The 18,744-nt window shown below is 36.4% G+C and overlaps 1 protein-coding gene across 1 annotated transcript; it reads right to left on the bottom strand.

Annotated features, from left to right (window-relative positions):
• Positions 1-11,960: 11,960 nt before the first annotated feature.
• LOC125652662 (transmembrane protein 229B-like) lies at positions 11,961-17,950 on the bottom strand. Its single transcript, XM_048882018.2, has 2 exons — positions 17,853-17,950; positions 11,961-12,539 (listed from the first exon to the last, which is right to left on the bottom strand). Exon 2 carries the CDS (start codon positions 12,537-12,539, stop codon positions 12,036-12,038), a length of 504 nt encoding a protein of 167 aa, XP_048737975.1. The 5' UTR covers positions 17,853-17,950; the 3' UTR covers positions 11,961-12,035.
• Between the last annotated feature and the right edge of the window lie 794 nt (positions 17,951-18,744).

Raw genomic sequence — 18,744 nt, 5'->3', positions numbered from 1 at the left:
TGAGTGTTCTCTTGGTTTTGATTCAAGATGTGGTCATGGGAGAAGATTTTTCTCTCTATACTACCATGTGAAAATTTTATCCCCTGTTGAAGCCCCATCCTACACTCCGGGGCCAGGATTTGAGCAAACTTGAATGTGCACTACCTGCAATGCTTTTATATTAATATGACAAATCATGACACTGTTCCTTTAGAGAAAGATTTTCCCTGTATATTCTCATATTAAAAAAATCTCCCCATTGTGGCCCCATCCTACCCCCCAGAGGCCATGATTGGAACAAACTATCTGAGGATCCTTTCATTGGCTGTTGGTCAAGCGTGTTAATAAAATTCGGTTTGATATATGGCCCCTTTTGATATTTTATCTGAAATATGTATATTCAAAATATAGAAATACAGAAGTACAATTGAAGCAATTACGTGGGAAATTTAGACCGGTCACACCTGCCATAAGCCCACTATCCTGATCAAGTAAACAGGCCAATCTGCAGTCAAAATAAGCATGTAAAGAACGGTCTAACAATATGAAACACGTCAGACAGCATTCGACCTAATGACATGCATTTGCAAATAAGATCATTATAACGACCATATAATTTGCGATATTCTGACTTCAAACGAAACTGTTGAAACCCCTGTAGCATCAACTGATTTGTCAGCAGCTTGCCTGGATTTAAAATCTGATTAAAGCTGACATGAATTAATAAATATAGTATAATTCTATATGTCCGCCATATTTCTCTGCTAATCCGCCATATTAGTTGGAATTTCTATTGTTATATATATCAGGGTTCGCATGGTATATAAGGGGACGAGCTTTGCTACGCCTCACTTCACATCAGTGTCTTCGATTTACCTGTGCGGGTAGTTTCGACAGGTAACACGTACATCTCCGATACTAATTTATAGGACATCAAGAAGAAATGAAATCACGTTTTGAAACACCATGCAGTGCTCAAAATTATAATAAACATATTGTACAGTAGTAAATCATTCTAAATATATATATTTGGATAAATATATATAGAATGCCTTTTCTTTACGTGAACGTGCGTACATTTGCAGTAAATATGTCAAAACTATACAAATATGCGGTCAAATATTTCATCTTTTATCTATTGATAAAATGGAATAAGCAAAGATTATACGATCTACACCAATTACAATTACTTCAAGTAAAAGGCAAAGACATAAATACCACTATACTTATGAAAATGGCATGTATGCTCGCCATGAAAATGCATCGAATGCGGACGACTATTTACCTGGGCCTACTCGTAATATCTGTAAAGGACCGCAGATGTACGTGTACACTTGTCGAAAATACTCTAAGTAGTAGTAAAACTCCATTTATTTGCATAATCCATGAAACAAAACGATAAACTCCATTTGCATTCCAACAGTAAACAACATTGTCCATTGTACAGACTGCGACACACTTAGCCCGTGCCGATCAGCTATCTTCAATCAGGGGAAGTATCAGAGTATAATATTTACCCAGTATTGTGCATGAATCCTTATACCATATGATTTACTGGTCAGAGTATTGCCGATTTATAAATCAGGAAATCATTTAGGAACATAAATTTGCATATACAACACTGTACGAGTGTATGGGATGAGAGAGAGAGAGAGAGAGAGAGAGAGAACAACGAGAGAGAGAGAACCGATGATCTTGTAACAATCGTGCTCTTATTAAGACAAATGATATCGCTAATTCAATAAAAAGAGAACAGTACTATAGCTAGTAACTCAATATTGCTCTCATTAATTGATAATACAGATTTATTTGATTCATTTAAAGCACGCAATAATTAAAAATTAAACATTTTTAAATAATGTTATTTTCAATTACTTCATTTTATGCTAATTTGGCGCTCAATAGATCTTATATATCTACGCCATTTTGCGTTATTACATTCTGCGTCGAACTCGACGCAAATTGTACTAACGCAAAATGTAATAATCGAGTTTATCATATTATGCGTCGTTATCAAACATCAAGGGGAGAGTACAAGAGTGTCTGTCACCCACCTTTAATAACAATATCCATTTTTTGTTAGTTTGTAATGCAAATAAAAGATACATTGAGTGACAACCCCTCCCCCACTTACCCCAGCTTGAAAGTTCTGATATAATAGTAAAAGACACACACCACCACCAATTAAGAAAATGAAAATATGAGGCACTCTTAGTAGAGGACTAACCACCCCATCCGACCCCCAACGATTGAAGAAAATGAAGTGTAGGGGGAAATTATTGAGGTAGCCAAAGTAAAAGACTCTTTAACCCTTCACCCCCACATTAGGACTTTGAACATCGGACAAAACATCTTGGTTTGTTTGGGTGTTTTGTTTTATTTTATTGCTGTTTTCGTTCATCTTTTTTAATAATTATTTTGAATGGCAAGAGATTTTGAAGAATCCAATTTTCCATTTTTTCCCCTGTTCTACCCCCCCCCCCCCCCCCCCCCCCCCCCCCCCATGAAAAATGACGATACATGTCTGGTTATTACATGTACATTTTGCTTTGAAACACATGCATGTATACTAATTGTATGGTGCATGTAGAATTGCACCCTTTACCAAGTTTTCCTTCATTTACACAGTGTAAGGAATGGTAAACCAAAATCACAAAACAAAATGCAATAAAGACCAAGATATTTTCAAGCGTAGGAACTTCATTCATGAATACATGTATTCAGAAAAATCGCATGCATGCATTGCAGGACTATAGCATTTGTGTGTTTTAACGTTTCTGTAACATGCCATAATGATTACTTTGAGGCTTGAGTGTAATTTATTCATAAATATTTTCATTTCGTAGATCTGGCGCAATGGCCATACCGCTGTACGTAGAAATTTCAAATTCAAATGTATTCGATAAGATGTTAGTATGCATAAATCAGTAAAATTCGTGTTGAGGTTTTATTTGATATGATACAATGTCAATATACTGTAATGCATTAGTAGGATATGCAAAAGGCAAGAGTATAAACATTTTCTTTTTTCATTATCAGTATCAATATCTATATGATCACGAAAAAAAAAACCATTATGATAATTTATATCCGGATTTATTTATACCGATTTAGATATCAATAAAAACAAAGCTGCATAGTTTGGGAGAGGGATTTCTAATGAGTCTGATGAAATTAAAAGAAGGAATCCAACATTTGCATTCAAACTAGATGTACTTCAAAATGAATTCATTTCTGCTCTGACTGAAAGCATGATTCTAAATTCGGGAACGAATCTTGCATACAAAATAATTAACAGGGGAACACATAAATTCGAGCTCCTTTGGAATTTAATGAAATGTAGATATGCACCTTTCTTTCAACACGAATTGATATGTTGTTCCAGGTACGAAAACAAGGGGTTGGGGTGGGCAGGAAGGCTGGTCTGCTTTTCCCACTTTTTTTGACAATTTACTTTTTTCCCATTATTCTAACATACAAAGTCCGTATTTTCTACACGCACAGTTCAAACTAATATTCTTTTTTTTAAATTTGTAATGAATTCAATTATAAGCATCAACTCCTGTAAGTTTCCAATATATTGTCAATCACAAATTTTTAGATAGCCGGAAATTTTTAATGCTTGTAAGCTTACATTTATATAAGTGATCAATTTTCTTTCCTTCTGTGAAATGATATATTATAAATCGAAGTAGTACGGTCTCTCTCTCTCTCTCTCTCTCTCTCTCTCTCTCTGAATATGGACATACAGAGACCGTAAATAATTATGTGGTTCCAAAAGAGACAACAAAACAATATTTTCGTTTATAAATTTCCTTTCATATGTGTCTTTGTGTAATGAACTGTTTATCATGGATTGCAAATGTAATACACGCATTTGCACACATATGTATATTTTCGATCATTATTCCCTTATTTGTATATCCAAGTTTGTATATGATCATCGAGAAATTTTGAATTGTGCACGCAATATATCCAACCAAATATTAGATTCCCCATTTCTATAAACTGCAAAACCTCGACCAGACAAGCATTCAATGCAGGAAAAATTTTCAACTCTGACATCTCCCCTGATTGAAGACACCCTGTTTGGCACGGGTGAAGTGTGTCGCAGTCTGTATAATGGAATGACAACGTGTTGTAAAGTTCTAACGAGATACAAATGGAGTTTATCATTTTGTTTCGTGGATTTATCAGAATAAAGAGAATCTAATATTTTCGGTAAGTGCACATCTCCGATACCTGTTGAATAGACGCCCGTATTTGATACTTTTTTTTGGCGATTATACCTTGTGCATTGCATATTATGCATATAGCATGCACCTTTATTTTGCAAGAAGTGATATAAATAATATATTTTATGCTCTTTGCCTATTCCATTCTATCAGTATGTAATTGGCAAATGATTTACCCGCATTTATTTTATTAGAAAATGCAAATACTTGCATGCATTTGCAAGTATGCAAGAAAAGTTTTTTGTTTTTTTTGTATTTTTGTCTAACTTATCTAAACTTCCAGAATGTTGCATTAGTATACAATCAATATTTTGTAAATTTGAGCAAAGCATAATGTTTTAATCTGTTATTTTATTTGTTTCTCATTCCCTATATATTACTATCGGAGATGTGCACTGGTCGAGTCCACCTACAAAAATCACTCAGGTGTGACAATCACATTTGGGGTATATACGGGTAGAGTAAATTAGGCTACCTGAGAGAAATATGGCGGATAAGATGAGAAAGGTGTACGTATTTATTAATTCATGTCAGCTTTAAACACAGAACATGTTCTTGCATAATGAATCACTTGAGAGACGTTCAAATTCAGATTCTTTATTTCCTTGAGCTATACAGCTCATCGGTTATAAATACAAAATATATACAAATAAGACAGTAGAGGGTGAGTAGACATACAGATACAATTTTGAGGATATAAAATCAATGTATTTCAACATACATATGACAATATACGTGAATAATATGTCGTAGCAAGTACATAATTCATAAGTTACATGAAGATTGAAACTTTGTAGCCTGTGGCACAGACAATTGCATCGCTTGGGGTCGAATTTACTATATAAAGAGTAAAGGTATAGAACTCTAAATATAGGGTACCCAAGTTAGCCGATGTAAAAACAATAAATTAATTGATATAAAATTCTACTTTGTATTTTAATTTATTCATACATAATCAATCTACATTACTACCAAAGATCATCCCGAAATTCCGTATACTTCCCAAGATATGCAAAAATGAACTCGGAAAAATGCGTATTAATTTTTGGTTGACTTTTAGCTGGGCCCTGACACTATACGACTACACAAAGTGTTTGAGCATTGCAACAAGCTATCAAATAGAATGTGCAGCATAAAATATTTCTAAAATGAATTTCTTACCCCAATTCTTAAAATGAAGTCCGTAATAGCTCCAAGTGACTGAAAATGGCATAATCATGTTATTTAATTTAAGAGATCCCGCACCATCCCCCACCCGCAAGTTTGTTTTAATTTATACTTCTTTCACCTGTGCCATATGCAAATGTTTGAAAATTTGCATAATCCTATAGTAATTCAACAGAATAAACCAAATTTAAAGAGCAAATAACTCTTACACTTTCTCGCGAATCAAATAACATGATAATGCCCTGAAAATTTTAAACCGTCTCTCCTTTCATTTAAGGTATTCCATGTATAATGAAAGGATAATGAACAATTTTGAAGGATTTAGATCAACATAAATGTCTATTGCTAAATAATGATGAAAGTGAAGCAGATGAAATTCACATGAATGGTAAATGATTAGAAGCTGACCTTTTTGCACTTAAGACTTTTTGGAAGAGTTGTCTGCCCTTTGTAAAAATAAGAAAAATCTAATTTTCTAAAAATGTGTGTGGTCAATGATTAATTTTATTTCATATTTTCACTAAGAGAAAGTGTTTGTAACTTTCTACCAAGAGATTTATATGAAAATATAATTTCTTTTTCAAATATTGTAATAAAACATGCTTTTCCCATATACTTCAATGTTAAATTCTATGTGAAATAAATCAAGCAGTAAACAAAATTTAGAAAATTCCTATGGTGGATTATTTTTATTTGATGAACCCTTCAAAATTATACCATGATTACAAAAATTCCACCATCCATTTATTAGATATGAAATATGGTCATTATACATTGAATACCTTAACACAGTCATTTTCATCGGTGCCACTAACTACCCACATTGACATCATTATTATCAATCGTCAAACACCTGTGATAATGTGATTTAGATAAAAATAGACATAATAAGACATTTGTATATTTATAAAGATTTGTTATTAGCATAATTTATGTACTATAATGAATCAATATTGATAAATATTAATATTTGAGTCTCTAAATCGTTATGGGTCTTTCCATCTCTTTTGGGTAATTAGTCATAACGGTAGCGTTCATGGTAGAGATTGTGAAAGTACAGACGTTTTAAAAATTTTCAGTCACTTGGAGCTATTACGGACTTCATTTTATGAATTGGGGTAAGAAATTCCTTTTAGAAATGATATTTTATGCTGCACATTCTATTTGATAGCTTGTTACAATGCTCAAACACTCTGTGTAGTCGTATAGTGTCAGGGCCCAGCTAAAAGTCAACCAAAAAATAAGAAAACGGGACGTTTCGCCCCTGAGGACGTTTCGTGCTGAGACGATTCGCCCCAAAAGACGATTCACCCTGAGACGTTTCGCCCTTAGACGATTTTCACTTTGATATTAAACTTACATTGGTGACTGTCTTTATTTTCTTTAATTTGTAGATTAATGTTTATAAATATCCATACTGATTAAAAAATAAGTTAATAGTCTATGTTATAGAAATAATCAAACATGTGGAATTATAATTATTGGGATTAACACTCTCAACAAACTAGGTAAGTGATTTAAGCGAGATTAAAGACAACTACCGCGATGGCGGTACCACTTCAAATTAAGTTAATTGCATCTATATTTTGCGGAGATGCTCCAGATGTCATTCCCACGGAGAATATAATGAGGAGACTCCTTTCAATTATGAGATTCCGTTTATATACTATAAAAATAAAAATAAAATAATCTCTTCAATCCGTACATATCAGAGATACAACGATGTGGGGTTTATGGATCAAATTTTTGCATTGGCAAAAATATGAAGATTTCATATACAATACCAGATACGTTAATAAAGATGATTTTAAAAATTGGTGTCGTTTTAAAGGAATTGCATGGTGTTCTGTTTGAAAAATATGTTTCGCCGTACCAGATTAACATTTGAATTTGTTCCAAGTTGTAAATCTATTTCTCTGAGAGTGAAAAAAAGAAAAGAAAGATTGCTTTTCTAAGTAAGACACCATGATTTCCTTAAATATACGCTCCTAAATCCGCTACTGGATATGTACATGAATAATTTCGATTAAGAATTGAATGTTCTGTAATTTATTCGTAAATAATTCGATAATTTTTACAAACAATGTCTTATATACATGAAATAGATTGAGAAACAAGCCAAAAGGCTTATATTAATATCGCTCTAAATATCTTACAAGTAAGAGGTGAATGAAAATTTCAAGTAAAATGACAGGGACGTTTCGCACCCCAAATAGGGGCGAACCGTCCTAGTGCGATTCGTCTTAGTACGAAACGTCTTTGGGTGCGAAACGTCCCGTTACCAATTTTTCGAGTTCATTTCTGCATATCTTGGGAAGTATACGGAATTTCGGGATGAACTTTGGTAGTAATGTAGATTGATTATGTATGAATAAATTAAAATACAAAGTAGAATTTTATATTAATTTATTGTTTTTACATCGGCTAACTTGGGTACCCTATATTTAGAGTTCTATACCTTTACTCTTTATATAGTAAATTCGACCCCAAGCGATGCAATTGCCTGTGGCCTGTTGTAGGAACTTTCTTAAATTATTGAGTTCTTTTGTATTATTTACACTTAGAAGTTTTACTAATTCAAAGACACTGGGTTTCTTGTAATAAAAGTTTTTGATATATTTAATTCTTAAACCGTTATAAAAAGGACATTTTAAAATAAATGAAATTCGTCTTCAAACTCATTTAGGTTAGACGTAAACACCATTTGCATCTGGTAATGAATATTACTACATACGAGGGGTGTTCGATATGTAATGTGTATTGTATCACAGCGCGATAACGCTTTGTACGATTTCGTGGATGCAAGGTGAAGATAACGAACAGTGATCAATCTCATAACTCCCACAAGCCATACAAAATAGATAGTTGGGCAAACAGGGACCCCCGGACATACCAGAGGTGGGATCAGGTGCCTAGGAGGAGTAAGCATCCCCTGCCGACCGGTCACACCCGCCGTACTCTTGAATAGCTGTATTCAATACCATTCCAACGGTATAAACATGAGCCTTCAGCTCCACATAGTTTTAATCTTATAGTCATTTCATTAGAGTCAGTCGTTGACCACTGTTGTAAAAATGGTTGGGAAACGGGTTGAGAATGTTGAAGAAATTAGAGCTTATATAAAGTTCGCACAAAACTCGTTCATTCGGTAATGCAGATTTTTACTGAATTGGGGGAAGTTTATGGGTCTGATAAGGTATCTTATGAGACAGTTCGTACGTGGAGAAAGAAATTTCTGACTGGCACAGAGTCCGTCAAGGATGCAGCAAAATCTGGCCGATCTGTGACTGTAATAGGCAAGGCAAAAGTCAGGAAATAATTGAAAGTGATAGCAGATACACGATTGGTGATATTGACAAAGCTGTTGGCATATCACTATCGCGGGTGCATTTCACTTTGAAGCGTATTTTGAAAGTACGAAAGATTTCTACCAGATGGATACCGCATATATTGACAGATGACCAAAACGGATACGAGTACAAACCGCTAAGCAATTGCTCAAAATGTTTCCCAAATTCAATCAAAGACAATTTGCAAACATTGTTACTGGTGACGAAAGATGATTTCACTATTTTGAACCAGTAAGAAAATTGGAAACAAAATATGGCTAACTAAACACGGTAGAAGGTATGTAGTTGCCAAAAGAACCATAAGCACAAAGATTGATTGATTGATTGATGTTTTTCGTCACTCAACAATTTTTCAGTTATCTTGTGGCGCCCAGTTTTTATGGTGGAAGAGAGAACCCAGATACAATGTACCTGGGAAGAGACCACCGACCTTCCGAAAGTAAACTGGTAAACTTACTCATTTACCAGCGCGAGCGGGATTCGAACCCGCGTCGACAGAGGTGAGAGACCGTGTGATTTTCAGCGCGATGCTCTAACCACTCGGCCACGGAGGCCCCCATAAGCACAAAGAAGGTTCTTTATTGCATATTCTTCTCATGTGATGGTATAGCCATACAAATTCCAGTGCCGAAGGGCAAAAATGTTACAGGTCGGTATTACCGAAATGAAAGGTGAAGATAACGACCAGTGATCAATTTCATAACTCCCACAAGCAATACAAAATAGATAGTTGGGCAAACACGGACCCCTGGACACACCAGACTGAGGTGGGATCAGGTGCCTAGGAGGAGTAAGCATCCCCTGTCGACCGGTCACACCCGCCGTGAGCCCTATATCCTGATCAGGTAAACGGAGTTATCCGTAGTCAAAATCAGTGTGCCAAGAAGAGATGATATACTAAAAAAGCTCAAGAAATATTATCATTAACGACGCTCTGTGTCATGATTTAGGCATATTCGTCTACATCATGAAAATGCTCCATCACATACATCTGAGCTTTTGAAGCAATTTTTTAAGTAGGCGAATGTTACCGTCTTGCCACACCCACCATACTCTCCAGATCTAGCCCCATGCGACTTTTCTTTTTACAAAACTTAAAAAGTTCTTATCTGGTCGTCGTTACAAGTCCCGACAAGCGCTTGGCTCAGCCATTAGTCAGTGCCTCAGAGGTCTACCTAAATCAGCGTTCCGTGACGCATTTCAGAAGTGGATTCAGAGATTGAAATTATGTATTTCATACCGCGGAGAATACTTTGAAGGGATGTAAGGTTCATTTCACCATTTGAGTCGAATGCCTTTGAGATATCGTAACTGTAATACACATTACATATCGAACAGCCCTCGTAAATATGAGAAGTTGAAGTCGTCCAGTTTGTCATAAAGTTGAGTTGTTACTTTGTCGTCAACAACTTCTTTCAATAAAAAATCCAAATGTGAAGCACATATGGAACACTCTGGGGTGTCTGTTTATTTCAAGTTCTAGTGGGTTTTTTTTCTTGTGTAGAAGCTTTGAATAAATTCTGCCTTGTAAGAATATAAAAACAGGTCGGTCAGTAAAGGAGCGTAATTTATGCCCGCGGGAATTCCAACAGACCGTTGAAAGACTTGATGACTAAATACAATGTAGATATTGTCAAATAGGAACTCGAGCATCTTTTCAATATCAACTTCAGAGTACTTGTGCGTAGAATGAGAGTGGTGTCAAGTTATTTTTCGAATGACTGATCACAAAATACGAATACATGTATTTCTGTGTTCCATTTTTATTGAAAAAGCAGCTGTATGTGATGTCACAAAGCCTAGTCTCTCATTCATTATGACGAATGGTCATGTAATGTGTTGAAAAGTCGATATGTTTTGATGCTGTTGATTTTTGAAAAGTTTATTGGAAAGTTCTGGAATGCATACCAACACGTCAAATCCCTTCTATCAGGAAATCTGAGCCGTGAAAAAACTCAAGTAAAGCGGAAACTGCCTTGGATGCGAAGCACATTGCATGGAAATCATGTCTTCGAGTCGGATTCATGGATTACTCATATATGTGTAGCGGCGATAGTAGATGAGCGGATCATAGGATCTAATTTAATTAGATTGGCGTAAATCTTGATTTATATTCGATAATCTTGATGTTTATATGCGTACATCTTGATTTATATTCGATAATATTGATGTTTTTATGCGAAAATTTTGATATATATTCGATAATCTTGATGTTTATATGTATAAATCTTGATTTTGATATTCATATGCAAAAATTATCGAATATAAATAGAAAGATTATCGAATATAAAACAAGATATATTGAATATAAATCAAAATTTATCGAAAATGAATAGAAAGATTATCGATTATAAATATCAAGGTTATCTCATATTTAAATATATCAAGATTATCATTTGAAAGACTTCTTTATGTTTGCTGATATGGTATAAAAACTAAGTGCATGTTTAGGAAAAGCACGAAAGGATGTACGAAAATTGTAAATTTTGCAACCTTGGGGTTTTGACTCTAAGACAGGTTCAAATCACGTCATATCGTGTTAATGTTACATATATTATTTTATGTAAAGTCTTTCGTTAGTATAGACACTTTCATAGGCATTTAAGTTTATCTTGTTTTATACTGTTGCTAAATATTAGAATTTAGCTTTGATAAGCAGAACAGGATTTTCTCTCTCTCTAGATTTCACTAGTGATACTTTAAACTAAAACGCAGGTTACCAATAAGGCCTATGGGCCTCTTGTTGTTTTTAGATCACCTGTGGGTCTTTTGGTAAATGACTCCATCCTATTTTTTACCTTTATTCTTTATCTCCCCTTTGGAAGTAAGATGGCTCATGTGAACAAGCTCAATTTCTCTTATCTAAGGAGGATTTGCCAAGTTTAAATGAAATTGACCCAGTGGTTCTTGAGAATTTTTTTTTAAAAAGATGCCACAAAATGTTTCCTAAATTTCATATATCTTCCTTTGAAAAAGGGTGTGGTTCTTCGTTTTGTGTGGTTGTTCATTTGAACAAACTTGTATCCTTTGATAAGTCGAAAATGTGTGAAGTTTATGGATAGAAGGACGCTGGACAAAACGTGATTGTAAAGGCTCACTAAAGCTTTCAGCTCAGGTGAGCTAAAAAGTTAAGAATATTCAACTGTTAACGGAGGATACACAACACCGGATGCAGACCCATAGCAACAGGTCACTGGAATTACTCGGGTGACCTAAAAATGACAAATTGTTGATTTTTCTTTCTTTTATTGTTTGAACAAATACAAACAGGAGTATTATAATGTAAATACACTTCACACATCTGTCATTCGGTCTTTCGTACAGTAGAATGAGTATTGACCAGTGGAGGAAAGGTTACCTCTGGACCCCAGTAGAGACACAATGTATATTTCATCACAAACAACTCGGCTATAACGTTTCCCAAAAACCACAATGGAGCATATTCTAATGTAATAATGCCCATAAAATCCCCATGAAACGGAGTGTAGTCCCAAGGGCAAGCACCAAATTGTTTAAGAATAAATCCCGTGGAAAACTCCCAGAGGTACGTCCATATTGTGTACAGAAGAATGCGGACAAGCAGTGGGACTCGTCCTCTTAATTGGAAATACATTCGTTCCACCACCAGGCCAGATAGCCCGTAAATCAAGAGCACCCAGACGCTAGTGTTTCCTGGAAACTTCCAGTTCAGGTTAACCACAAATTCCCAAAGGGCGGTAAACATAATCTCTGTAACATAACCATGGATGGCGTACACGTAAAACCGCCAATATATGGAAACTGGCCGCGCCCCTAGTTCTCCGGGCATCTGTAAGCATATTGAAAAAATCAGGCATAATCATATTTTAAAAAAAACAAAAAACCAACGCCCCCCCCCCCCCCCCCCCCCCCAAATTTTACCACTTTAAAGTTATTTGGAATGAGTTTCATTACCAACATTGTTCTTAAGGTTGATCGCTACATAATCATTTTTTTTTCACTTATATTTAAATGGTTCATTTAAGCATATCATATGAAGTACAATTTCACCATCAAATGAGTGATATATATTTAAGCTCTCAAGTATTTTTTTTTCAGTCTTTGGACTCTAAATCTTTTGTTTGCAAACAACACACTTTTTGGCTTGCTGGGACGAATGTCAGGAGAGTTATTGTCACTTTAAGGGAAATTTTAATCTTGTCTATATCTTTTGAACCAAGGGGGATATAGCTAACTTGCTATTGCACATATAGATGCCTCATGACCAAATCTTTCATTTGTTATCAAGACGTGACCTTGGACTTTGACCTACTTTTCAAAAACTTTTACGTTGGACATATCTTTTGAACTGAGGGGTAGGATAAGTAGTCATGCTTCCCGGCGAGCTATGTTAAACTCAGATAAATTTCAGTTACCGTATCCAGGACTACTTTCCCCTACGAATAATGGAGTTGTATCGTAACGGAATATACTGAGCTGACCGGATCTTGCGATTACGCTGTCGTAAGTACGTCCAAATGTCAAAACACGGTTGATGATCATGAAGGTGAAAGTCCGCGTTTTAGAATATTTAATCAGACTATATATTTAATGCTAGGTTTCCACTATCGTGCAATCCGTTACGAACGACACGAATGACCATTCGTAGCTGATCGCGGGGTTTCCCTGGAATTTCTGGTTCGGATACGAGGTATCCGAGGTGATGCGAATCGATACGATTTGTAGCGTTTTGATACGATTGGCCAACTTTCAGGTGAGACGATCCGTCACGATCTGATCACCCGTTCAGATACGATCATATACGTTCTTATTAAAAATATCCCGATCGAGACTACGATGATATGATGATCATCACGGTGTGCTATGTTGCGATAGGATACAAGTGTCTTTCACGTTCAGGATCGAGGTCGATCACGATTTGAGCTATGATTGGACTTTGACGGGTATACATGTATATACAGCCCTATATACAGCCCGACTGACCACTGACTTAATTATTTTCATTAAACAATTAGAAAGTGAACCCACAACCACTGGAAATGGCGGAAGTTGGGGTTAATGACAACGTGGCATTTGCAGCATAACTGCAGCTGTATGCTTATATTCTAACTACCGTGACAGATCGTGGGACCGGTGTTAGTCTTATAAAAGATTGACCAGGCCTGAAGGTTATAAACTTTTTTATGCGCCTTTTCATACTCAAACTCAAACTGTGCTCATATTCAAAAGTTAATGTTAAAAAACTTTTATAAAATCATTCTCGCACTAAAATGTAGTACATGCTCAAGATTTTTCGAGTATGTTTCGAAACTTGCTAAGAGTTGTACTCAAAACAAACATAGCTAAGTTTGAGTACGATAGGTAAAAGTCTTATAACCACCAGGTCTGGATCATCACGATTTGGGAGCACGATTAGATGCGATATGTTGCGCAATGTGATTAGATGCGATATGTTGCGCTTTGTTACGATGCAATATGATTTGATACGATTACAACGACTGTTTATCGTAGAAAATGTTTTGTGACAGTCAAGCTTTTTATCTACGATCAACACGATTGTCACGACTGAAGCCAAGATTAAGTAAGATTTGATGCGATCACCACGATTATTTCACGATGAAGACCACGATTTCAATCATGCCGCGAACCGTGACAGTGGGAACGGAACGTAGCATTAGATAACTTCTTTTAAGATAAATTGCACTTGCAAATTATATATATTATTTAGCATTTATATGCTATCAAGTATATCATCCAACATCGAAAAAGCATTTTGGGAAACTATGGATTGATTGTTTTAACTAGAATGCAATTTTTTCTTTTTCTGGAGAGTTTCATGCAATTTTAACTTTGATATTTGTCCTTTTGTGGGTTCTTGGTTCGATAAAGTCACCCATCTTCTTTTCCGTTCAAATAATGACTTCTTATCTCCTTGAATTTCAGAATTCCTATATTTATTTATTTTTTTTAAATTAGCGATATACAAGTAGGTATGAGAGGATACAATATATCAGTAACTACATAAAACAGACTATAGGAACTCTTCTATTTCAGGAGATAAATGTTTCCGATGTGCCCATTTCAAAGGAACATTGAAAAAATCCTATTTAAATCACGTATACGCGAAAAACGCACAAAATAACAGTGATTTGACTTCTCCAAGCAGATTTTCATATGGAGTGAACCAAGTCTCCATTGTGAACTGAGTAAACTTGATATGTTAGTACATGTTCAGGTGTAAAATGTTTTGTAAATAAAAGTATGGAGACTTGACCAACTCTATGAAAAAAACTTACTTCTTGTGTATAACTTTTGTCGTATTATCAAGAAAATTTCTATGTCCACGACGGGTGATTTTATAGCAAGAAAATTTTTCATGGGATGGATGGCCGAGGTGGTATAGCGGCAGTCTCACTTAAGTTTTGGACGGGCCCAGATTGCATATCTGTGGTTCGAATACAAATTTTTCCTACCTATTTTTTTCTTCTTATGAATTATTAGACTTCCCTTAATTATTTGTCTCTGGCATTTTATGCTAAGTTTATGCAGTCTAGATATCTAATGAAAATCACAAGTAATTGATTCCAACATGCAGCTAGTGAATACATGTAAACAAGTAGGGGGCCTCCTGTGAAGTGTGGATGTTGTTTATGTAAACGACAGCTTAAAGGGAAGTTAAAGAGAACAATTTCGACAATGCGTGAGAAGTTACTTATGCAACCAACTGGTGCAGACTGTCTAAAAGGTACAGTGAACTACAGTTCAGTACAAAAACAAAAGCAAACCAAGTGTCTGTTTCTGTTCCATTTGTATTTGCTGGGAAATCTAACAGCAAATGTGCTTCTATAACTGTAAAACCGGCCTCAGAGTTGTACCAAAAGAGGCGAGAACTGATGCCTTTCTTATATTCGGTATATTAGTACCAGTAGGTTGTAAATGCAAGGTGTAAATGCTGTTCAAAAACATTTGTTGGGAAAAACTGAATCCAAATCAAAGTATTAATACTGCATCAAACAGAAAACGCTATTCCATATTTGATTTACAGCACAACACACCTGAGGTTTCTCATTCACATCAGGTAATATGTCAATGTACTGTTGGATGTTGCGAGCATATATGCAGTGTCATTTGGTACCTTAGAGTTAGATACTCCCAGGCATCAATGTAACTATGTGTGTGTTAAAACCCGCTTAATGTCTGATATACATGATGCTGCCTGTGAAACAAATTCTGATGATGATTTGATTAAATATCCTTCTTTGAAGTATGATCTATATATTTGTTTTTAATTCTAAATATTTTGGACAGCGTTTTGGTACGGTGCTCTTATCTATTGTAAATGTGGGTACCATCAATGCAGATTTTAAACTCCCGATTCGCAACCGGTGCCCAATCATCAATAGGCTTATTGTTCGCCAGGTCCACCCATCTTCTTTAGTGATAGTATATTTTATGCAATTTACATACTTATACGTTAAGTAATGCAGCATTAATAGCGGTACAGATTTGGTTTAATAGTCAACTAACTTATTTGTAGCGAAGAGCAGTGTCGCCTAAGTGCACATTAATTGCTAGGTAAATTTCCATTCATGAATTATGAAGGACTGCTCCGAGATTCGGTTAAGGCATCAGTCCAAATATTCAGCCGAGCCGAATCTCAGCCGAGATTACAATCCATTTTCTGGGGGAGATCCGAGGGTGGATCGACAACAGATGAAGAATAGAAAGCTTCTCCCGACTATACTGTGGGAATTCGTGGACAAGCGACTCAAGGAAGAGGAGATGGACCCATCCACCACCTTCTGGAGAACCCAACCATCCCAGGATCTTCAAGAAGACCCGTACCCGCACCCAGGGTTGACCACCATCGTCGCCTCACCGCAATAAACCTACTGGGCAGTCGGGACTGGGTTGCTCAAAACCTTGGTTAAGCTTAACCAGTGGTTAAATTTAACCAAGGTTTTGAGCAACCCAGTCCTGTACTCTAAATCTTCACCGTCATCAACTACACTCCCCCCCACCCCCCCCCCCCCCCCCCACCTCCCAACCCCACTCAGGGAAGCTTCGTCCCAAAGCTTAGTAAGAGTTTTCTATGAATGTTTGTCACCCCTTCACTAACATCATCCGCCGTTCCCGACGACAACCACCGTCGTCCCCGGACGAAAGCTTAGTAAGAGTTTTCTATGAATGTTTGTCACCCCTTCACTAACATCATCCGCCGTTCCCGACGACAACCACCGTCGTCCCCGGACGAAAGGTTCCACGTCCGTGCTCCTCCCACTATGCTGCCATCATTTTGTAATGTGTAGCGGTCACTCAGCCTAGTGCTGATCACGCTCCCGTTGCTTAACTCGGGTGATCGAGAGATAGAGAGAGAGAGAGAGAGAGAGAGAGAGAGACTCTACCACATCACTAGAAAAGGTAGCTCTCTCCTTGCCGTTACAGAACAATGTACATTACCTCAAGAAGAAGATATTATGTAGATATTTACAAATACTACAAAAATGCAATCTTTCGGCCATTATGTTTGGGTTTTGGCATTTACAAAAACGTACCAGTACTGCTTTTTGGTACAGTGTAGGTGAAAACTTTTTCCGCGATCCGGAACTTTCGCCATTTCGGACGTACTACATTTACCACTGGCACTTGCCACAAGTATGCGAGCGGATCTAACATCTGATTTAATAATATTGCACATATATATCAAGTCTAAGATTCACTTCATCGCTTTAATTCACAGTTACTAGGCCTAATCTCAATATTAATTCTATACTTTTAATACATACTGTGAATATTAAAATCGCTTCACTTTTAAAAACCAATAGATTCTATTTTCCTTTGCGGTAAATCCCCCTTAATGAAAATACCAAAATCCGCCATTGTTAATGTACTACCAAAAAAATCTCATCAGTAAACGACTAGATCTATGCGTTTCCAAAATGACTTAGGGCTAAGTACTGCCAACGGCGTGATTACAGACCTATTTGACTTTGGAACCGGAACGCGTGTAGTATAGTCATGCCATGGTTTAATATACACATGGTGTATTTCCTATATGATATGGTCATCTTCAATCAAAAGTCCTACAAAATTAACGTAAGACCTAGCGTTACTTCACATGCATATTCAATATTTTGCTCACCTTAGTTTCATTCACAAAAGAGTGATTAGGCCTACCCTACCAACCGTCAACAGTCCCTAGATCGTCTGTGCTTGTAAACAAATAACAAATGCCAAAATGCATTCGATAAGTCACTGTATTCCCGGAATAACGTTGAATTAATGATGTTTTAAAAATTTAATAGTTTTGGGTGCAATGAAATTATGCTTATCTGAACATTTCATCTAACGCATACATCATTCTTCCCCAAAGAGCTGTTGCATAAGGTTTATTATAAAGAGTATGAAACGGTGAAGATTACGAATGTAACTGATCAATCTCATTGCCCATATGATATGGTCATCTTCGATCCCAAGTCCTATCCCGTGGGGATCCGGGTTAGAATAGGTCTTCAGTACCCCTTGCTTGTCATAAGAGTCCACTAAATGAAGCGGTTCTTCGGTTGAGACCGCAAAAACAAAAACCGAAGCCTCGTGTCACAGCAGGTGTGGCACGATAAAGATCTCTCGCTGCTCAAAGGCCGTAAGCGTCCATCTTCGCTAGCCAAGGGTTTACGGTCATCCACTCCGCTAGATCCTTGGCTAGCGAAGATGGTAAACGCCAAGCATAGGCTTAAATTTCGTAGCCCTTCACCGGGAAAGTTGACGACTCCATCTGAGTGAAAAATTCTCGAGAGGTACGTTAAACGATATACAACCACTACAAAACTAACGTAAGACCTAGCCTTAACGGCAGTGTTATCAGACAAGTAGATAGAAGAGAAATGTGCAGCATATATGCAATCCATGACTGGGAGAATTGATGAGTTTGAAGGAAAGTTGGACAATAAGGCAGGCAAGGGCAGTGTTGTTGATATCGAGAAACGTGTCAAGATTGACAAGAAGTTGTCCAGAAAGCAATGGCACAGGGATGC

This window comes from Ostrea edulis, chromosome 5 (assembly GCF_947568905.1).
Source record: "Ostrea edulis chromosome 5, xbOstEdul1.1, whole genome shotgun sequence".
NCBI lineage: Eukaryota > Metazoa > Mollusca > Bivalvia > Ostreida > Ostreidae > Ostrea > Ostrea edulis.
Note: the sequence above shows the minus strand (reverse complement) of the source record. Positions and strands in the feature narration are given on the sequence as shown.